The following is a 22,144-nucleotide window of genomic DNA, read 5'->3' on the forward strand; positions in this document are numbered from 1 at the left end:
GCATGTAGCGCCATCTTGTTGAAACCACATGTCAACCAAGTTCAGTTCTTCCATTTTTGGCAACAAAAAGTTTGTTAGCATCGAACGATAGCGATCGCCATTCACTGTAACGTTGCGTCCAACAGCATCTTTGAAAAAATACGGTCCAATGATTCCACCAGCGTACAAACCACACCAAACAGTGCATTTTTCGGGATGCATGGGCAGTTCTTGAACGGCTTCTGGTTGCTCTTCACTCCAAATGCGGCAATTTTGCTTATTTACGTAGCCATTCAACCAGAAATGAGCCTCATCGCTGAACAAAATTTGTCGATAAAAAAGCGGATTTTCCGAATGGACCACCTAAGACGCAGCCGCGGTCAACATTTAAATGAAATTATCTTCAAAAAGTAAATGTCATGTACCAATCTAACGTTTAAAATAAAGAACCGATGAGATTTTGCAAATTTTATGCGTTTTATTGTTTAAAAAAGTTCTCAAGCTCTTAAAAAATCACCCTTTATATAAATTTACTTTCAATGCGGTGACGAATGTTTTAATGTGCTCTTTACGCCGAAAGTTCGTAGTTGCAAGAGTGAAAATTCCGACGTAATTCGGCAATCCTGGAAAGTATATAAATTTACTTCCAATGCGGTGACAAGTGTTTGATGTGCTCTTTACGCGAAAGTTTGCTGTTGCAAGAGTGAAAAATCCGACGTAATTCGGCAATCCTGGAAAGTATATAAATTTACTTCCAATGCGGTGACAAGTGTTTGATGTGCTCTTTACGCGAAAGTTTGCTGTTGCAAGAGTGAAAAATCCGACGTAATTCGGCAATCCTGGAAAGTATATAAATTTACTTCCAACGCGGTGACAAGTGTTTGATGTGCTCTTTACGCGAAAGTTCGTAGTTGCAAGAGTGAAAAATCCGACGTGATTCGGCAATCCTGGAAAGTATACTTTCAATGCGGTGACGAATGTTTTGATGTGCTCTTTACGCGAAAGTTTGCTGTTGCAAGAGTGAAAAATCCGACGTGATTCGGCAATCCTGGAAAGTATACTTTCATTGCGGTGACGAATGTTTTGATGTGCTCTTTACGCGAAAGTTCGTAGTTGCAAGAGTGAAAATTCCGACGTGATTCGGCAATCCTGGAAAGTATACTTCCAATGCGGTGACAAGTTTTGATGTGCTCTTTACGCGAAAGTTCGTAGTTGCAAGAGTGAAAATTCCGACGTGATTCGGCAATCCTGGAAAGTATATAAATTTACTTTCAATGCGGTGACGAATGTTTTGATGTGCTCTTTACGCGAAAGTTCGTAGTTGCAAGAGTGAAAATTCCGACATGATTCGGCAATCCTGGAAAGTATACTTCCAATGCGGTGACAAGTGCTGATGTGCGGATAGTGAAGAAAATTCAACCCGCAAACAGCTGGTGAAGGATATTCAACCGGCAAACGGCTGGTGAAGGATATTCAACCGGCAAACGGCTGGTGAATTCAACCAGCAAACGGCCTGCGAAAAATAGGATTGGCAGCGAGGGGGACGACACTCCGTGATTGTATGTAAGAATAGTTTTAGTTTGATGTTTAGTTATTGGATTTTTAAAAATATTGTCGAATAATTCGGATTAAATTGAAATGTTTTGAAAAAAGCAGAAGAATGATTTGGAATAGTGTAGAATAAGTGCGATTGAAAAATTGAAACTGCTCGAAATGCATACCACTGATTTACTACACTCAAATAAAAATTCACGTTCGATTTACTTGAAAAATCACGTAAAATGGTTTCAAATGTCAAATTGAATATTTTACGTGACGAAAATGAATGTTATACGAACATCCCCTAAAATGAATAGAGTCATCACATAAGGTTTACGTGAATTGACCAAGCGTCAAACAATCTACGTGAATTTCCAGTGTGTTAATGTTAATTAAAAAAAATGTTAATTAGTTACAATTTTTGACTACATCGTCTGGACCATTCCAGTATAAAAGTTTTCATGTGTTCAACTGGACCGAGTGCCTGCGTGAGTCCGGAAGTTTGCCCGCTCCTGCCGAAACAGGCCGTTGGTTCACTGAAAAACGAGTTCGAAATCGGTATGAAGCATGTAATGCGACTTTAACCTGCATCGGTTGTGTTGTGGGAGTTCTCGACTCTCACCTGCGGCTTCGGTTGGTTCTCAGTGACAACAAAAACGATTTTTGGAGGCTTGTCGATTTGAGATACCACGACGTTATTAGTTTCTTTTTAAGCTATTGAAATTATATGCTAATTTTCTGAAATAAATGTTTTATTTTTCATTTCATAGATTTATATAAACATCTGAAATCTCCCTTTTGACTTCAACCAATATATAAAGTAGTAATTCTCTGGTGTCTAAATTTTATATGAACTGATAGGTAAATGGGATATGAACAATACATTACATTCTACCTATGAAACACGTAACTTTTACTAGATTATGCATTAAACAGCTTTTAAATGCCAGTCCATTAAAATCTACGTGAAAAGTATGGTGGAAAATATTCACAAAACTTTTCACGTAACTATAACATGATTATTATTTTGAGTGTATCAATATTTCAAGCAGTGTTTGACAACCCAAATTAAGAAATAATTTGAACATGTTTGAATGGCCTTATTATATAGAAAAACAAATATTGTCTAACTAAAAGAATACAATGGTAGAGTTATACACATATATATATATATATATATATATATATATATATATATATATATATATATATATATATATATATATATATATATATATATATATATATATATATATATATATATATATATATATATATATATATATATATATATATATATATATATATATATATATATATTCACTACGTACCTAATTTCACGTCTAGGATTTATTCTGGGAGAAAATCGAAAAATTTTTGGCATGCTCCATCCCAAAGCATATCAAGAATGCTTTAGAAATATCTGGTTTCATTAACCCTGCGATTGTAAGTTTGACAGATGAACAAATTGATGACATCGAAACCGATATTCGTCTCTTACCGGAGACGATGAATCTACCAGCGAATCATCCACAGCTACAACAATATTGGGGAACATATAACTCCAATCCAAGCAAATTTCGGTTTATGGCTGGAGAACGAGCATTAATTAAAAAAATTGCTGATAGTGTTCAACAAAAAGGTTGGATGTACTTCGCGAAGTATAAAAAAAATCATTCTTTAAACACACGGACGACAGATGAGTCAGTTGTAGTCTCAATCATCGCTAAAATTAGAGATTACTATGATCGTAGGTAATTTATGTAATTTACTATGATCGTAGGTATAAAATGACAAACCTTTATTTTCCCAACATTGTTTTTATTTCTCTCATAGGAATAGTGGATCTAGTGTGATAAAACAGTTTTGCTTAATGCTCTCTAATATCCATGTTTCGCTTGAAAAAACGGAGAATACGGTCAGGGCGAAAGTTCAGTGTCCTATTTGCCAACATCTTGTAACCTGTAATGTGGATTGTAAGGGTGTATGGAAGATTTCAAATTTTACATCGCATGTAAGAAATGTGCATAGATTTGTGGGCCAAAAGATTTCAGCTAGCTGGAACGAAATGGCTGTGCGTGAAGAAAATTCCTATATATTGGAAATCGAACCAAATCAAGCTGAGCGGTCATATGACATTATGTCTGAGGAAAATAGTGCGCGGGAAGCTCTTGATTTCAACATCAATGAAGCGAATAACAGTTACTTAGATGGCGACCACGTGCTAAGCGAACAAACAGAATACGAACAAATTGAAAGTATTGATAATAACACTATTCGTTCAGAACATTCGGAATCATCTTACTTGGAGTTACCAGAGAGAGAGGCTCTTCGTGCTAGCGACGAGGAAGGAACTTCTACCGAAAATTTAAATGCATAGTGCATCAGCCTGTGGCCTCTGCTGATGCACTAGAACTTGGCCAGTCTTCACCATTTATATCTCTGTTGCAGTCAGTACAAAATCGCCGGAGAAACATGACACGCAGCTGCGGCATGCGTTACAGTAACGTCGAAAGGGAAATTTTTTTTATATGAATTCATGCAACAAGGCCCGGAGGGTTACAATTTCTTATATGCGAATACACCATGCCCAAGCATTAGAACATTGCAACGTGACTTACAGAAAAGATCAAAATCTATCGAAGAAGGCATTGTTAGAGTTGAGGAGCTTAAGGCATATATAATAAGAAATAATCTACCAATGATTGTAATAATGAGTGAAGATGCAACGAAGATCAACGGAGCTCTCGAATATGATTCTACTAGAAATAAAGTTTGCGGATTGGTAGCTCCTTTAGACAACAACGGAATGCCACAATGTGATTTATTTGAAATTACTAACCCTCGAAAACTCATTGCTGATGTTCATCAATATCCCATAGGACGTAATGTTGTGGTTACTATGACTCAGCCGTTAAAACAAAAAACTGCACCTTTCTGTTTGCAATATTTTTGTACAGATAACAAATTCACTAGTAGTCAAGTACGAACCAGATGGAATTCGATAAAAACTAAACTGCTTAATGCTGGTATAGGGGTTATAGCCACATCAACTGACGGCGATCCACGGTATGTAACCGCAATGATGGAAGATATGCGTATGCCAACAATCACTGACAATCCTTACGGGGAATACTTTATTGCGTCATGTTCAGCTGAAAATATATGCGTGCAGGATCCTACTCATACTATTAATAAATTTAGAACTCGGTTAATGCGACGTGACAAACAACTTATCATTGGTAAGCTTTGGTAGCTAATTGATATGCTAGAAATAACAGTTTTACGTGCTAAGGTAAAACATGTTTCAACTACAATTCAACAATACTACCCAATTCTCGCTACCCAAGCAGCCAGAAGTTCCACAATTACTTAAAACAGTCACTTTCTTGCTGCTCAAATGTACACGCGGAACTTTTGAAAACATGAAAGTACAGAACAAGTTCCGCGCGAACTTTCTTGCTGCTTAAGAAAACACCTGGTAATTTTTGACATTTCGTAGTACAGAATTAGTTCCGCGTGAACTTACTCGCTGCTTAAGCCAAATGAGTCCTACTAATCCGAACTTTTGGTTAGTTGGGTAGACCGATGAAGTGTAATGCAATAAATGAAGACGCCGTTTTTTTAATCCGTATTTAATTTCAATAAATACAGCTTATTAGCAATTATTTACCCAGGGCTTCTAAATTGTCTAAATTCATGGTTGCGTTCATATTAAAATTATTTGCGTATTTGTAGGTAAACATCAAATAACACGTACACACCTGGAAGATCTCATTCGTAACGTATCAAAAGATAAACATGGTCTGATATTGGGTGATTTAAACGAAGACGATAAAATGAAATTCCAACCCGTTCTGAAAATTATTAAACCAGAGGTACTGCTCTGCATGGAACAGTCAGTAACATCAAGCCAAGCAACTGTTTTGTATTTATCATTGATGAAATTCATTCTATCGGCGTTTATGGATCCATGTATATCACCAACAGAGGCTGTTTTCAATTGCTGGTAGTATAATCTAATTTGTTCTGGTATAACACATCAATTGAATTTACATTTTCTGCAGGTATACGCTGTTTGTAATAAGAGCTTGGAGAAAATGGTGCATGAATAAATTTAAAACAGTTAAACATTGTATTACAAGCAATACATATTGGTGTTTGGAACTAAATGCTCACAGCCTTGTAAAATATATCAACATTTGTCGAGATGAAAACATACCATATATACCTACACTTTTGCACAGTCAGACATGCGAAAGTTTTTTTCGTGCAGCACGATCGTTTACAACAACTGAATCGACAGTGGTTAATTTCACTATGAAAAGTTTTCAATCCAGACTGAATCGCATACAAGCAAAACAAGATATTATGTATAGCAGGACTGAAGAATTTTCCTTCCCGAGAATACAACAAAATACAAATACTGTAAACTTCGACATGCCATCAACTCAAGAAATTGTATGTACTTTAACGAAAGCAAGAGCATATGCATTTGATACTCTTATCAGTCTTGGAATTGATAAATTGGATATCGAATTTACAGATTCTCTTTCACTGCGACATTCGCGAACAAAACCAACTGATTTTGAATTCATTTCTCTACAATGCTCCGGAAATAGTGCAATTGAACGAAACTTTGAAGCGTTAGATATAAACGATGTGGAAGAACTAATCCCTAATTCTGGAGGAGAGTTGAATTTGAAGAATTCGAAATGCTCAACAAGACATACATTCGCTATTAGAAACAAGAAAGGTACTGTGATTCATGTCAAGAAAAGTACGTTCCTATGGATTTTATCTAATGGCACTCAAAGATGCTCGAGTGATCGCTCTTATCGATTTCGAGAAACATCGGCAGTCAATGAAGCAGTTGTGCGTGAGGTTAATAAAGTATTTACTTCAATCCGCTGCGGAGAATGGATAGCGATGAAAGCAAACGAAGAAGTGTTCATAGTAAAAATATATGGTTTCAAATATTTGAGTGGAGACCGAACGTCGTATACTTTAACTGAAGCTCCAATACATGTACCTACAGGTACCACCGCAAAAGGTGTTGGGGTAATTGGAAATTACTTTACAATTGTTTGTTGTAAAAAGGATATTGTATTAGAATTAGATGAAGAATCCAACGAACGTACTCTAGACACAAAATACTATATCTCTCATTTGGAAAAGCCAGAAACTCACACTTATGGCATATTTTATAAATTAAACACATCGAAATACATTCGTGCACTTTTATTGGCTTCTGCTAATACAATAAATAAAAATATGATTTGAATGAAACCTATATTGTTCTTCTTGTAACATAATTATTCCTTTTCTATTGGAATATTGCATTCATCGGCTGCTGATACACCTGCTTTGTTCGTTTCGCTCTCGAAAATTAATCCAGGAGAGTGCCAACATGGTAAGCTCCACGAAACAATGCGCGTCAAGGTAAAAATAGTACTGTGACCTGATGTCCTGAAATGAGAGTTATTTTTATATGAGATGCACCAGATAAAATAGAAAAACAACTGCCGCTTTGGCTGTTTAATAAACTTAGTAAAAATGGCAATGTAAATGCTTTCGAAATGTATGTATAAAGCATTGATAAAAATTCATTTATTTCTCACTGTAGTGCTAATTCAGTATATCTGTACAGTTGAATCTTTAGGAATATTTACTCAATGATTAAAGATCAATGAACTAGTACTTACCGAAGGATTTCGTTTGAAGAAAGAATTCACCAGATCGGTTGATATAGAATGAATTACTTCCGAACACTTCATCTTCAAAACAGCTAAATCGTTGTAGAATATTGTAAAAAATTGTCGTCGAGGAGTCAAATGTAGTTTTTGGACATTGCTAGGACAGAGATAAAAAGTGAGAAATTAATCCAAACTGGAAGTTGAAATTAGTCTGCGAGAAACCAAAAAGACGAAAAGGAGAAATCTAGTAAGTATGGATCAGAGTTTGATATAATTCCATTGATTCTCCGCAAACTCATTTCAGTTTCTAACTTTTATTACTTTGTTGAATCATGTTAACTTTCATTTGAAATACTTACGTGTTCAGTTTTAGAATAATCCACTACACTCAGGCCAGTGATAACCCGTCTTGCCCGTGTATTGTTTGATTATTGTTTTATTTCGTATTTAAATCTTTTCGATAGTGATTTTTTTACATGTATTGTTCATTTTTATTTATATAGATTCCCGATGATAGTTTCACGGCGTCGCTACACTGATTCACTCCAGTACGAGAAAAATCGTTCTATCCCGAGAAATACACAAAATTTCTTCGCGAAGCAATATGCTCACACGTTGAGAGCTTCACAGGTAGTCCACATACTACTATGATCAAAATAAACATGAATATAAACATAATAATAACAAAAAAAATCTATATAGACCATATAAACATAATCCTGTTTGAGTAGTGAGTGCCAGGGTTACTATATTCACAGATTTTCCCTTAACAGCAAAAGATTTTTTATCTATTTCACTGATCAGATTTTGCGTTTCAAATCTCGGAATTTTACGGAATTCGCAAATTTATAGGAATATCTCATGAAACTGGCATATTTTTCAAACGTTTCTCACATATTTTTACTGATTTGAAACGAAAATATCCGTCGCAGATATTTTGCATATTTTTCGAATTGAAACACATATTTTAAAATGGCAGCTCTGGTAAGTGCTTGATAGATTAAAAACAACACGTAAGCATTGTTGCCAAATCTAAATAAATAATGATTGTCATATTAATGGTTGCCAAATAGCTCGAAATTAGAATCAGTATTATGAGAATTCGAGCAAAGATAGATTGGAAATTCTGGATTTGATGGAATTATTGAGGATTTTCTTAGATTTTTGGAAAGCTCTCATGAATGACGAAAAACTCGAAGGAATAAGAAAATTTCAAGCAGATTTCGCTGAAAAGTCGCTGCAAATCAGAAGTGTCGTCCCCCTCGATTGGCAGCGGATAGTGAATAAAATTCAACCGGCAAACGGCTGGTGAAGGATATTCAACCGAGATACGGCTGGAGAATTCAACCGGCAAACGGCTGGAGATATTCGACCGACAAAAACGGCGGGTGATAAATTAAATAGAGGTATGTGTTTACATTAAAGTATCTAAGCTAGGAAGCCAGGTTTCGTTCGAATCTCAATTCGAAAGCTAGAAAAAAAAAATATCAGTTTTTCCTTTTTGTAATAATATTGAAAAAGTAGAGATTAACCTTCGTAAGGTAACTGCTCTACTAAAATGACGCATCCATTTGTAGTCAATAAGAACGGGCATTGCAGATTGTGCAATGAACCCGACAATAAAGAAGATTTAGTGGCATGTGACGAATGTGACCGTTGGTTTCATTTGTCATGTGCTAAACTACTTAGAAGACCGGGAAAATCTGAACGATGGTTATGTATTAAATGCAAAACCATCGAATCAGAAATTCTTAGCTTAAAAAAAGAGACTCTTCTCCCCATTCAGGGTTTGAAGAAATGTTGAGAATCCAAAGGGATTCAATGAAAAATTTGGTGGATTCAATTAAAGAAATGAAAATTGAACCACAAGAGAATAATGTCTTGAGTATTCTCAAAAGGCAATCCTTGATGGAGCTGCCGTATTTCGATGGCTCATACAAGGTATGGCCTCGTTTTAAAGCCACATTCGAAGAAACCACAAAAGAAGGTGGTTTCTCTCAATTAGAAAATTTGAATCGTCTCCAAAAATATCTGAAAGGAGACGCCTTAAAATTAGTGAGTACCTTGCTCATTGATAAAGGCAATGCAGAGCTGATAATGAAAAAATTAAATCTGCGATTCGGAAGTCCAGAAATTATCTATTCCAATCTACTAAGTGATGTCCTTACTCAAAGGAATCCGAAGTTTGAATTACCTCAAACTGTCATAGACTTTATAACGTCTATTGACCGATTGGTTAATAATATGATTGTAATAAAACACGAAGAATATTTGAACGATCCAAGATTAATTCGTGATTTAGTGGCCAAGTTGCCAAGTAATCTACATCAACAATGGTTGAAATACATTGCTGATATAAAAGATTTAAGTGATGATAATATTTTCATCCCTAATTTAAAAGATTTCAACGATTGGTTGAAACCCCATGAAAGATTGGCGACAATGCTACTCTCTGAAAAAAGTGAGAAGCCAATACGTAATGAACGAATACTCGTTCATGAAAAGAAAACAAATAATAGCGAAATTTCGCGGGTTAAAAGAGCTGTTATATATTTTGTATGTAAAGACAAACATAGAACAGTTGATTGTTCCAAATTTAAGGGGATGGACATTCATCAGAGATACACCTTGGTGAACAAACACGGATTATGTTACGCTTGTTGTACGTATAACAATCATAAAGCAAGTGAATGTAAATTGTTCAAAAAATGTGGCACGAATGAATGTCAAAAAAGACATCATTCATTACTACACAAGAACTTGAATAATGACGCCATGAATATGGACCGAGTTAATCTTCATACGAAGGCAAAAGATTCAATTTTATACCAAATTATTCCAGTTACTTTAGAAAACAAGAATAATAAGGTTCACACTTTCGCCTTTATTGATCCTGGATCATCGGTAAGCCTAATTCGGGACGATATAAGGACAAAATTAAAAATTAAAGGGAGAAATAATCCATTAACCCTTTCGTGGACAAATGGGGAATTACAACAAGAAATGGAAAGTGTAGAAATATCTGTGAAAATATCAGGGAAAGATAAGAAACCATACATCCTCAAACATATCAGGAGTGTATCGGAATTAAGTCTTCCTTCACAGTCGCTCAAGGTTCAGGAACTAAAACAAAGATATCCTTACATCAGTGATATTGATTTGCAGGCTTACAATAATGCTACTCCGACGTTACTATTAGGTTTGCCACATTCATACCTAATAGTTTCAGATGAAATTAAAACCGGTAAATTCAATGAGCCAGTTGCACAAAAGAGCAAGCTTGGTTGGATTTTATCAGGACGGGTACTGGGTAAACCAAATCGTAACAATCATGTTATGATGAATAAAGAAATTATCACAGTAGAATCTATTAACAGAAAGATGGAAGAATACTTTAGCACAGAAGCATTCGGAGTGATGGTGCCGAAGAAGACATTAGTGTCAAAGGAAACTAGTAGAGCTAGCTCCATCATGAATGACACAATAAAATATAAAGAAGGAAGCTATGAAATTGGCTTACTTTGGAAGGATGACAATGTCCAATTCCCAAACAGTTTTAATGCTGCCCTAAAAAGGTTACAGTATCAAGAGAAAAAGATGCTCAAGAATTCTGAGTTAAAAAATTGGTACATAAACAAAATAGAAGAATATGTACAAAAAGGTTATGCGCGAAAGCTTACGCTGTCAGAGGCAGGCGAGTATAATCCAAAAATTTTTTATCTGCCTCACTTTACAGTAGTGAATCAAAATAAGTTACCAATAAAACCTAGATTGGTGTTTGACGCGGCTGCGAAGGTAAACGGAGAATCATTGAACACAAAATTATTGTCCGGGCCTGATGCAACTGCTTCCTTGTTAGGAATACTAATAAGGTTTAGAGAAGGTATTTTTGCTATAACCGGTGATATACAAGAAATGTTTCACCAAGTAAGAATACGAAAAGAGGATCAAAACGCTCAAAGGTTTTTATTTAGAACAGACTTTGAAGCTGATCCCCATATATACGTTATGCAAGTAATGACATTTGGCGCTACTTGCTCACCAGCATGTGCGCAATTTGTAAAAAATACAAACGCACGAATTTTTCAAGAGACAAAACCAGATGCTGTTAGAGAAATAGAAAAGAATCACTATGTGGATGACTATCTCGATAGCTTCGAGAGTGTTGAAGCAGCATCAAAGGTGATAAATGAGGTCATTGAAATCCATAGACATGGGCATTTCAATATAGGCAGCTTTATTTCAAATTCGAAAAGGCTGCTGGAAAATATTCCGAAAGAAAATAGATCAGACGATAAAACAAAGTTGCTCGGAAATGATGAAGAATCATATGAGAAAGTGTTAGGAGTATTTTGTGAAACCGATACCGACTATCTTAGATACAAGGTCAAAATTCCTAAAGAACAAGAATTTACTAAACGTCAATTACTTTCGCAAAGTATGAGCGTTTATGACCCCTTAGGTCTACTGTCAAACATTACCGTCCAATCACGAGTTTTAATACAAGAACTTTGGAAAACCGGAATAGGATGGGACGAACCAGTTCCAGTTGAAATCAAGGAAAACTGGCAAAATTGGTTAACAAGACTCGAAAAGGTAAAATCATTAAGAATACCGCGTTCTTACTGTCAGTTGCCGAATCCCACTGAGCAGGAGCTAGCAGCTTCTATTGAAAGACAATGTGATAACGCTATTCTTGAAATTCAAGCAATCGCGCGTCAGAAAAGAAGCAGAGGAATACTCGGATTCCTTAAAGATCTCCTTTTTGGGGGCGACGATGTGGAAGAAGAATTGAAATCGTTGCGAATTCATGAGGAACAGAAACTTCATGAAATTTCTCAAACGATGAAAATTCTAAACGAAAAGGCAAAGGTTATGGGCAACGATCTGAATCAAAGGATATACCATTTGAATACAGGCATGATATCCTTAAAAGAACGGTATTCTATCACGCAGATTGAAGTATTCTCCAGGAAACTTCTTGAAGCAACGATGTTAGCATCTCAGTTAGCTGAAGGAATAATTCAAAAATATCGTTCAATTCGTCAAGATCCTTTGAATAAAAACGAATTGGAGGAAGTGTTCAACAGTATTAAGAAAAAACTACCTGCGGGTTATACAATCCTGCGGGACCCACTTGCTATTAAATTCGGAGTAAAACTTTGCAATAACTCCATAAATATTTTAATGGAGAATGTAATAATAAATAAGGATAACTTTGAAGTATTCAAAGTTATACCAGTTCCAAGTAATGGAAGCGTGATTGAAGTAGATAATCCAATAATCGCTATCAACCATTTGGAAGAATTCTTTTATAATAATGAAAACTTGATTCAATTTAACGAGAGCCACTATCTGGTAAATCAACCTATACTGACAAAAACAGTTGACTGCGTTGCGGCTGCCATCCTTCATAAGGTTACAAAAGAAAAATGTTTGTCGAAAAAGCTAAATGAAACTTATATTCAGCTAATACCAATGAACAATCAAAATACGGTTGTTTATATAACAAACGAACCAAGGAACATAATTGTCCATTGTGATAATGTGATTATAAATCCTCCGTACAAGGTTGCTATGGTGGAATTAACTTCCGATTGTAAAATTTTGGCAAAAAAGCAGGTTTGGTATGCACAAATTACAGGCGTAAACTATAGAACTAAATCATTCTTTAAATCTATCGATCAGTTACCTTACGAAATTGAAGTTAATCAAAAGAAATTAGTTAAAAGTAACATGACGTTACCTAAAAATCCGTATGAAGAAGTAAATATCATAGATGAAAGGGTTTTAGAAAACCGTCCATATGAAAAACATTTATATGCTTTAGGAGGAGCGACTAGTACAATCATAATTACGTTAATCATTATATTCTGTTACATATATTTTAGAAGAAATAGAAGACAGAGTAGCAATTGTAATAATCAACAAAACATGTTAGAAATGCCACAGTCACTTATAAGTATGCTACAAATGAGGAGATCTAATCTAAATGAAGAATCAATCATGTAACAATTGAGTTAAATCGGTAAATCACCACGCGGATGATTTACGGGCCCCGGAATGTCGCGGACGCTCGAATTAATTTTAATATTTATGGAAGATTTCTTCTGACGAGACGGCCGTAAGTAGAATCGTAAAATCAGGCCGATCCTAGAATAATAGGCTGAGTTATAAAATTTGTATAATGTTTTGTTAGGATGTAGCGTTTAGACAAAATCGGCGCACAGTATAGACAGGAAATAAATATATTATTTCTTTTGCATCTCCTCTGAATGGGAAAACCCATATCAATTGGTCTCTATTGAGACGCGCAAAGATAAAGGTAAATCAGCAGGTAAAATTAGCATATTTGTCTGTCCCTTTTGAGGTTTGAAGTGTAGTAATAGAATAAGAAAAGTGTACATATAGATGTAAGATGGAAATAATAAAGTAGTCTGTTTTTAGTTAGGAAACAACTCGTGTTTCTTTTTGACGATAAGAAAGAAATCCCTTCGTTTGGAAGGAGCTCGTTTTCCACAAGGGAAAACGAGAGTTAAAAAAAATATAAAAAAATCCCTACTTCGTGTAGGAAGAAATTTTCAGTTGGAAAATTTAAAACTACCAACACAATAAAAAATAGTCTAGATGAACAACGTTGAGTCAAATAAATGGTTACCTTCCAACATCGCGAAAAAGTTAAATATATTATCAACGTAATCCAATAATTTATAGTGACGATTCATTTTCAAATATTTTGATGAAATCAGGCATCCCTGCAAGCAGCTGATCGGTGTTGACAAACGAGGGGAAACCAACTAGGAAAAAAACTTTTACATAACACAAGGGGTGTACCGATAGTAAATAGTTCGCGCAGTACAATATAGGTGGAACTAGTGCATCACGAAAAATTATTTTTATAAGAATTTACTCATACTGTCATGTCTGTTAGTCTGTGGTGTTTGTGCCACCTCATATATTTTGGGCCGTCTAACAAACTTTTGGATTTAACCGACGTTAAGTAACTTATATTGCATAAATTTGAAGCTAATTACCAATCGGAGAAGTATTTTCCAAAGAGATAATATTATTTTGGTAGATATTTTTACAATCAGTTGTTAAAATTTGGCAGTCTATTGGTATCTACGGATTACGGAAAATTAAGAGGAGGTTGAATTTTCGCAATCATTTTTCATAAGATATTACATCTCAAATACGACGAGTTTTGCATGTGTAATGAAGTAAGCCAACAATTACAAACTATTTGAAGTATGAATTATGAAAATAAAAACAAAGCCATCTTTTATAATTAAAAATTACATCATGTCCAGCCGTTCTAATGGCTCTAAATGTTATCGAAAGAACTATTAAGATTACTTCTTTGCAAATCGAAGGTAAAAATCATCAGTTTAGTGAAAATCCCAAATAATTTGATTTGCTTCGTCCACTTTTCGCTGTGCGAAAATCGTTCGAGAATAATGTTCGGAACTGTGCTAAATAGCATAGAGAATTCTACAATTTGGTCCTTCTAAAAAGCAGAAATGAATCCTGTACAGCATCTTGATAGTTTCTTGCAATGAAATATGCAAATCCGAAATGAGATAATCGACGTCAAAATTCTAGTAATGAAAAGGGGGAAAGTTTCACAATTCACACAATTGATCAACTATCAATTCGAATTCGAAAGTATAAAGAAATCGTGTCAGTTTTATTCGTATTCACGACATCCAGTTATGTCTCTGACATTACACACCCGTACTTTTTTTTCTAAGTGTGTACATAACTTTTGTTTGTTCATTAATATAATTCGATAGTCCCACGACAAAAGGGCCTAACTGCAAGTGAGAGTCTCTCTTTGTGTACTTTTTCTTTTGATTGTTACGGAGCCATTACTGCAATTTATCCAAAGTTTCCAATATGAATCGAAAGCTTGTGGGTTTACTTTGAAAGTTTTGCGAAGAGTTAGGCGTCAAATATAAAATTAGTGCGGTAAATCGTGAAAGAAAAAGTAAACAAAGAGAAACTGTCATTTGCAGTTAGGCCCTTTTGTCGTGGGACTGTCGAATTCACGAATTTGTATTTGGCGGTGAAATTCGTATAGGAAACAAATAATTCATGGAACTGGCAGTAATTATTGAGACATGTATAATATCATAAATCAAATAAACATAGATTTCCGACTGTACGGTGACACTAACAGCACCTCTAGTGAGAAACGGGTGCACTTTTTTCCATTAGCTACTGTGGTTTTGTTACATGCGCAGGCAACTTTATGCATGCATATTAGGAGCATTTACGCACCCATTCTCCACCAGACGGTGCTTTTGCTGTCACGGGTTGCTCAACTACATTAGTATTACACTGGGAAATCTATGTTTATTTGATTTATGATAATATACAGACATGTGCTATAAACTTTACATTATACGTTATTTCATAAGGTCACATAAACCAATATTCCCATCTTTCTAATTAGTACCAGATATGTAACGAACATTATTATAATGCAGATGTTGTCGAAAAAGACAGTAAACAAAGGGAATCTGTCAACTACTTTTAGGTCCTTTCGGAATGTTTACGTCGATTATTTTACGTAAACATCATGGTAAACATGATGTAAACATAAAGTCGTTGCTTTCCGGCAATACATATGGTTTAGTTTAGATTGATAATTAAAAACTAGAAATGCTCAAACGATTGTCTCCCAAATATTTTAGTAGTAATGTTCGCTGCATATATCACTTATCAAGAATTAAAGATATATCAGTTGGAAAACACAAGGATGGAGACAAAATTCAATTGAAGGTAAGATACAGTTCATAGTCCTAACATAATATGTGAAATCTGAACGATAATGTCTAATTATTACCAGGGCTGGGTCAAAACAATTCGAAAAATGAAGGATAACGTATTTTTGGATCTTAATGACGGCAGTTGTGCGACGAACTTTCAACTTGCTTTAAGTAAATCGTTATTGCGTGAAACTGCGTATGGTTCATCTGTGGACGTGTGCGGAACTCTTGAACGAACAGCGAAGAATCAACAGGAGCTAAAGGTTGACAAACTTCGTGAACTGGGAAAATGTCCTTTATCTGAGGGATATCCTTTCTACCCAAAAAAATCCTACGCACCGGATTACATTCGCAATTACCTACATCTACGACCTCAAAATAGTACGATAAGTTCTACGTTGCGAGTTAGACATCACGCGGTAAAGTGTTTCACAAATCATCTGGAAAAGGAAGGATTTTTTCAAATGCATACTCCAATTATCACGTCCAACGATTGCGAGGGAGCAGGTGAAGCTTTTCTGGTTAAACCAGCCAGTAGGCAATTACTACAGATGATATCAAAGAAGGACGTTCCCCTGGAAGAGCGTTATTTCGATGGACCGTCCTTTCTAACTGTTTCAGGTCAACTTCACCTGGAAGCGTTGGCTCATGGCTTAGGTAAAGTCTATAGTTTTGGTCCAACATTTCGGGCAGAAAACTGCAAATCACCAATTCACCTCAGTGAGTTTTATATGTTGGAACTAGAAGAAGCATTTTTGGATTCATTGGAAGAATTGTCCAATAGAATCGAATCATTAGTGAAATCAGCGACCAAATCGTTATTGGATGTTGCTGTCGAAGATGTGGCTCTGGTTAGGGAAAAGTCAACAACCTTCACCATAGAAGAAAGTTTTGCATGGTTAGAAAAACCTTTTCCTCGAATAAGTTTTAGGGAGGCCATAAATGTGCTCCAACAGAACAAATCTAAACTGAAAGGAACAATCCAACCGGAAAACGGAATTAACAAAGAACAGGAATTATTTCTTGTCCATCACTTTCAGAGTCCAGTTTTTGTTCTAAGCTGGCCGAAGTTGATCAAATCATTTTATATGCGGGAATGTGAACACGATTCGGATCTGGTGGATGCTTTGGATTTTCTCGTTCCTCACGTAGGAGAACTGGCAGGTGGTAGCATTCGTGAGAACAATTACAGCAAATTGGAGGCTAGACTTCCTGATCATGATTCATTGCGATGGTATCTCGAACTACGCAAGTTTGGGTCAATAACAACTGGTGGATTTGGGCTCGGGCTTGAACGTTACCTTTCTTGGGTGCTGAATGTGCACAATGTGAAAGACGTGATAGCATTCCCACGGTGGGCACATAATTGTGCAATGTAAAAGTTTATAACAAACTTGTGATTGTCAATAAAATATGCATAATTCTAGTCAAATGTGTTGAATGATAAATAGTAGAAAAACTACTGCTTGTGGCTGTCCCTTTATAGTTTAGGAATTTTAATATTGCCGGCATCCTAGTCCCTGCATATTATTATTATTGGTAAAAGACAATCATTTAAAAACCTTCAATACATCAATACAATTTGAACGCACACGGACATTTTACATTTAATCATTTGCCCTTTTTGTGAAACAATATTATTGTACTAATAATATTGTTATACTTCTCAAATACATCACTTCAAATGGCGTGATGATATCGTATCCCTTCCTTTGAAAAAATAATCATGCGTTTAGAGCTTTAAATATTGTGCCGCCTAAAAAAATCACGAAACAGTAAATGCGCATATTAAACATTTTCTTTGCTGGAGTGGAAATTATTATTGATAAGTTATTTTCTAATATCCTAGTCATTCGGGTGAAAACTTTTATGCACGTTTTCATTTGTAGTGATAATAATTACTCCGATTCTGTATTTCGTTCGAATCGGATTGTTTCGATCGAATACGAAATTTTCCATTCTGTAGCTCGATCGAGTTCGACTTTTCCATACAAAAGTATCACTCGAATTACAGAATGCAAATTTTTATATTCATTCGACAAGATCCGATTCGATCGAAATACATAATAGGGGTAAATATATGGCGTTTTTCATTGAAAAACACTGGTGGCGTGGATTGCTCTGGTTTTGCACTTTCGAGCAGAAATGGCAATGAAACACCGTCAGAATATTGCATTTCTGCTCGAAAGTGCAAAACCAGAGCAATCCACGCCACCAGTGTTTTTCAATGAAAAACGGCAATAGTAACGTGTGAGGGCCGTTAAAAACTAGATTTGAGGCTCCACGACGGTTACTAAGTAATGTCAACAAGCTTAAACAATTGATATTAAAATGCTGTGTTTTACGCACTGTATCGATGCTAGGGTATTGCGGTATCCTGGGAAACATGCCAATTGTTTATTTTAATTCATAATAGAACCGCAAGAACGTCATATAATTCTTAACATTATTGCGGACTTGTCGAAAAATTGACCCTCAAAGCTAATGCTGACCAAAAAAGAAAAACTACTTATCCGTCCATGGCAGATGCAAAGGTATTATAATCATCGTATTAAAGTGGAAACCGCTGCTCCTGCTATCGATTTTCATCCTCCTCCGGAACGAGCACACATAATACAAAAACTGAAAAAACAACAGAAGGAACGCGAACGAACTGAAAAAATTGAACGGGATAACATCAGATTGCTGCAACGTTTGGGTTCAATTATGAGCAAGAAGAGACTGGACAATATCTGGACTCAAGCTAGACCGAAGTAAGAAATGTTCTACATATTAAAAATATCTATTTACCTAGATTGCCAAATAAAGATTCGAAAAGATATCGGCCGAAGTGAATATTAATAATACAGCTTACATTACAGTTTTCTGAGCCGAGAGTACATATATCCCGTGCGCCCAAAAACAACAGGTGCAATAGACCATTTTCGTCGTAAATCTTCTGCTTCGCAAACGCTGGACGATTCGGAAACGACAGAGTCGTCTGCCCAATTCATACGCTGCAGTGCCTGTACCTATCGTATCTACAAACCAAACAAAGTTATGCCAGAAGAACGCCTGCCCTGGAATCCCCAGAGAAAAACAACCAATCGTAAACTGCTAAACGAGGCTAAATCAGAACCGCATATCTGCTGCCGATTTTGCTGTTGTAAATGAGTTTAGGTTAAGATTGATACTTTCAGATTAGTTGTGATATTCATGACCTCCGCTTGTTTTCTAATAAATAAATTAACACTATAAACATTCACTGTTGTTTACGTTTGCTCTTATATTTCCATACTTCTTTTCTCATGGATATTACTTAAAAAATAATAAACACATCAGCTGTCCACTTTCTACTTCAGTGGAATGAAACGAGAGCTGTGGGTGGCACCAATACCTGGCCTACCGTGTTTGACGGGTTTGTAGGTTAACGAGAATTCTCCCAAATAGTGACCGATCATTTCTGGTTTTACTTCCACCTGGTTGAAAGTCTTGCCGTTATAAATACCGACAATTGATCCTACCATTTCGGGAACGATGATCATATTCCGCAAATGAGTTTTGACTATCGCAGGCTTCTCGTTTGGAGGAGCATTCTTTTTGGCTTTACGAAGTTTCTTGATCAGAGCCAACGGCTTGCGACGCAATCCTCGCTTGAAACGTCGCTTAGCTCGGCTGTGCATGAGTTCCATGAGCAGATCGTGCTTCATATCCAATAGTTGATCTAAATCCACACCACGATAGGTGAATTTACGGAATGCACGCTTTTTCTTAATGCCTTCATTATCGGCCGCATCCGCCATGGTTACAGAATTACGGACTGATATATAAAAAGCCGAAAATATTCACGAACTTTACGCGACACTACGTCCTCGCACAAAAGATGTGGAAGAAAAGAAAGTTTGACGTTTGCTTTGTTGCGGATGTAGCTCTACGCGTTTTTTGACAGTGGTCGCTGGATTCTGCAATAAACCTGCGTTTTAATGCACGATCGCAGTAAAGTCTGCAATTTATCGAAATATCTCACTCAAAATAATGGCTTCTTCAACTCTCTGCGTACAATCGACGACACGACCTGCCCCTCGTTTATCAAACTGTATCATAAATTTCACTACCCTCCAGTAACTCGTAATGTCAAAACGAGTTTGCTTAAATTTCTTGAGTAACTGGCAACATAGGCCAAAACTATTGATTTTGAATAACGGTTACTATAGCCATGGTTATTATTTATTGAAGGCATGATTGGGAATGTATACAAATATAATTTCTGAACCAAGCAAAGTTTTTGGTTTGAATTCAATTGTAGTGAGAAATAATACAGCAAAAGTAAGTTACTCTCAATGATCGGCACTAATGCTAGCGCAAATATAGCGATATCTTTATTCTTGGTTCTCAGCATCGGAACATTTCACTACTAAACTACACATCATTTGAACTATTTTGGAGATAATCAGCCTCGCCCTATATTGCTTTTTTTTAACATGTCTCCATTTTGCTATGGACGTTGTATCTATCCGGTAAAAGAAAACTGCAAATATTTGATGGGAGAACTTTTTTAATTATAAGTAAATGCATACTTTAACCAAAGATATTTAACACTAAGTTTATTTTTGATTACTTACATTGATTATCATCAATTTTCAATCACTACCAGGCAGGATTTTCTAGGCTATTCATGCGTGATCGAATCATCAGTGATTTTTGAAATTGATGTTTTATTTGAATTCCCTACATTCATGATCATGATCATGTATGAATCATAATCGTATCGGAATCAGATCAATACGGTTGAATATATTTACGACATGAACACGTATTTTACAATTGCGAGAGAAATTGAGCATTTCATAATTAACAAAATCTAATTACGTATAATATTTTTACTTCATATTATACTAAAGCATAAAGTGTTTTTAAATATTTCCGGCACCTGCACTAAGTGAACTTAAACGACGAGCTTTTAATACCTCCATGCAATTTATAGGTTTCCTGTAAGATCAAATTCGTATAATCTATCGAATGGTTGCGTTTTTAGCAATAATGGAAATGGGGGGCAATGACAGTACAAGTTCGCTTTTCATGTCCAATTTTAGGTTCATTTTAGGAGATTGTGACCTAAAAGAAGTAAAAACCCGTATTAACTGAATAAAAAACAAGAGAAAGAGAATTGTTTCGAATGGTATCGACAGCATTCAACGAAGCAACATTTCAATTCAAAAAGTTTAGTACTTACTTTTCCTGCTTTTAATTTCTGTTTAGCTAGCCTTGACTATATAATTTCACGATCGCAATGCTCTCTGCAATTACTTTTTCTCTTGCAACGAAGAGGCCTCAAAAACAGAACTGAAGAATTTTTCATTAATTTTAAACCGTTTATTTATATATGGCTAGGTTCCTTGGCAAAAACAGTGTTGCTTGAGAAGATTGTATTTATCGTATTCAAGGGGCCACTCATTTTTTTTTTAAAAACTGGTGGTAAATGACTAAAGAATGCTTTTTATGTAAATTTTTCCACAGAGTGTCTGGTCGTGTCGTTGGTACAATCCTCCATAAACTCCCATAGCGTACCAAAATATAAAAAAGGCGGGTGTGTAATGTCACAGACATAACTGCACGTGAATACGAATAAAACTCACATTCTGACACTTCTTTCTCATTTTCGAATGTAGATAATCAGTCGTATTAAATTGTGTGAATTTTGCAACTTCCATTGTTTCGCTTCCAGAATTTTAACGATGCCTCTATACAAAAATACGACTGATTGACGGCAAACATATTCTTCCATACAATTAAATAACACGGAACAAATACAGTCTTTTTTGTAGATTTAGATACTCATTGCCATCATTTATTTATCTACACCAGAGCTAAAATTCTGAACCAATACTGAGTTCTAGAACTGGGTTGAAGTACTAAATTCGAAATCTGGAACAGGCTCAGAATTCAGTTTGGAATCTAGATAAATTAAATCAGACCATAAATTTAGATAAAAAATTATGAAACTGAACTCATTTTCAGAATACTGATTCCGTTTTGCGTTCTAGAACTGAATTCTAAACTTGAATTCCGAACCTGACTAAAAGTTTTGAATTCATTTCCAAAATTTAGCTCCAGAATCAATGTTACAAATTTAAATGCAGCATGTAGATTCTGAATTCTGGGAATGAATACCGAAACTTA

At 35.6% G+C, this 22,144-nt stretch overlaps 4 protein-coding genes and 1 long non-coding RNA gene across 8 annotated transcripts; 3 read left to right on the plus strand and 2 right to left on the minus strand.

Moving 5' to 3' along the window:
* The first annotated feature begins 3,773 nt into the window (after positions 1-3,773).
* On the plus strand, positions 3,774-6,801 carry LOC131432318 (uncharacterized). Of its 2 annotated transcripts, XM_058598526.1 has the most exons (4): positions 3,774-4,760; positions 5,257-5,527; positions 5,586-5,979; positions 6,065-6,726. In XM_058598526.1, exons 1-4 carry the CDS (start codon positions 4,058-4,060, stop codon positions 6,167-6,169), a joined length of 1,473 nt encoding a protein of 490 aa, XP_058454509.1. In that variant the 5' UTR covers positions 3,774-4,057; the 3' UTR covers positions 6,170-6,726. The 2 variants fall into 2 exon arrangements, with proteins under 2 accessions (XP_058454509.1, XP_058454508.1); XM_058598525.1 differs by having other exon boundaries at positions 5,586-6,801.
* LOC131432319 (uncharacterized) lies at positions 6,760-8,195 on the minus strand. 3 transcript variants are annotated; one of them, XR_009229825.1, is made up of 4 exons: positions 8,109-8,144; positions 7,574-7,859; positions 7,224-7,371; positions 6,760-6,987 (listed from the first exon to the last, which is right to left on the minus strand). It is a non-coding gene; the product is annotated as an uncharacterized LOC131432319 (long non-coding RNA). The 3 variants fall into 3 exon arrangements; XR_009229824.1 differs by having other exon boundaries at positions 6,761-6,987; positions 7,574-7,856; positions 7,919-8,195; XR_009229823.1 differs by lacking the exon at positions 8,109-8,144 and having other exon boundaries at positions 6,762-6,987; positions 7,574-7,901.
* A 7,580-nt stretch (positions 8,196-15,775) lies between these two features.
* Positions 15,776-17,417, plus strand: LOC131429616 (probable asparagine--tRNA ligase, mitochondrial). Its single transcript, XM_058593849.1, has 2 exons — positions 15,776-15,998; positions 16,066-17,417. Exons 1-2 carry the CDS (start codon positions 15,879-15,881, stop codon positions 17,362-17,364), a joined length of 1,419 nt encoding a protein of 472 aa, XP_058449832.1. The 5' UTR covers positions 15,776-15,878; the 3' UTR covers positions 17,365-17,417.
* Positions 17,418-17,557: 140 nt separating this feature from the next.
* LOC131429617 (uncharacterized) lies at positions 17,558-19,229 on the plus strand. The gene is made up of 2 exons (XM_058593850.1): positions 17,558-18,738; positions 18,847-19,229. The coding sequence occupies exons 1-2, from the start codon at positions 18,470-18,472 to the stop codon at positions 19,136-19,138; spliced, it is 561 nt and encodes a 186-aa protein (XP_058449833.1). The 5' UTR covers positions 17,558-18,469; the 3' UTR covers positions 19,139-19,229.
* LOC131429618 (uncharacterized) lies at positions 19,226-19,867 on the minus strand. The gene has a single exon (XM_058593851.1). It carries the CDS (start codon positions 19,765-19,767, stop codon positions 19,318-19,320), a length of 450 nt encoding a protein of 149 aa, XP_058449834.1. The 5' UTR covers positions 19,768-19,867; the 3' UTR covers positions 19,226-19,317.
* Between the last annotated feature and the right edge of the window lie 2,277 nt (positions 19,868-22,144).

Source organism: Malaya genurostris, chromosome 2, assembly GCF_030247185.1.
Source record: "Malaya genurostris strain Urasoe2022 chromosome 2, Malgen_1.1, whole genome shotgun sequence".
NCBI classification, from domain to species: domain Eukaryota; kingdom Metazoa; phylum Arthropoda; class Insecta; order Diptera; family Culicidae; genus Malaya; species Malaya genurostris.

What these genes read in the sequence shown, in the direction of transcription:
- LOC131429616 (XM_058593849.1), top strand. Translation starts at nt 15,879, where the DNA reads ATGCTCAAACGATTGTCTCCCAAATATTTTAGTAGTAATGTTCGCTGC. An exon ending in GAGACAAAATTCAATTGAAG is followed by an intron (nt 15,999 to 16,065) that starts GTAAGATACAGT and finishes AATTATTACCAG; the next exon opens with GGCTGGGTCAAAACAATTCG.
- LOC131429618 (XM_058593851.1), bottom strand. Translation starts at nt 19,767, where the DNA reads ATGGCGGATGCGGCCGATAATGAAGGCATTAAGAAAAAGCGTGCATTC.
- LOC131432318 (XM_058598525.1), top strand. Translation starts at nt 4,058, where the DNA reads ATGCAACAAGGCCCGGAGGGTTACAATTTCTTATATGCGAATACACCA. An exon ending in TGACAAACAACTTATCATTG is followed by an intron (nt 4,761 to 5,256) that starts GTAAGCTTTGGT and finishes GCGTATTTGTAG; the next exon opens with GTAAACATCAAATAACACGT. An exon ending in GAGGCTGTTTTCAATTGCTG is followed by an intron (nt 5,528 to 5,585) that starts GTAGTATAATCT and finishes CATTTTCTGCAG; the next exon opens with GTATACGCTGTTTGTAATAA.
- LOC131429617 (XM_058593850.1), top strand. Translation starts at nt 18,470, where the DNA reads ATGCTGACCAAAAAAGAAAAACTACTTATCCGTCCATGGCAGATGCAA. An exon ending in TGGACTCAAGCTAGACCGAA is followed by an intron (nt 18,739 to 18,846) that starts GTAAGAAATGTT and finishes CTTACATTACAG; the next exon opens with TTTTCTGAGCCGAGAGTACA.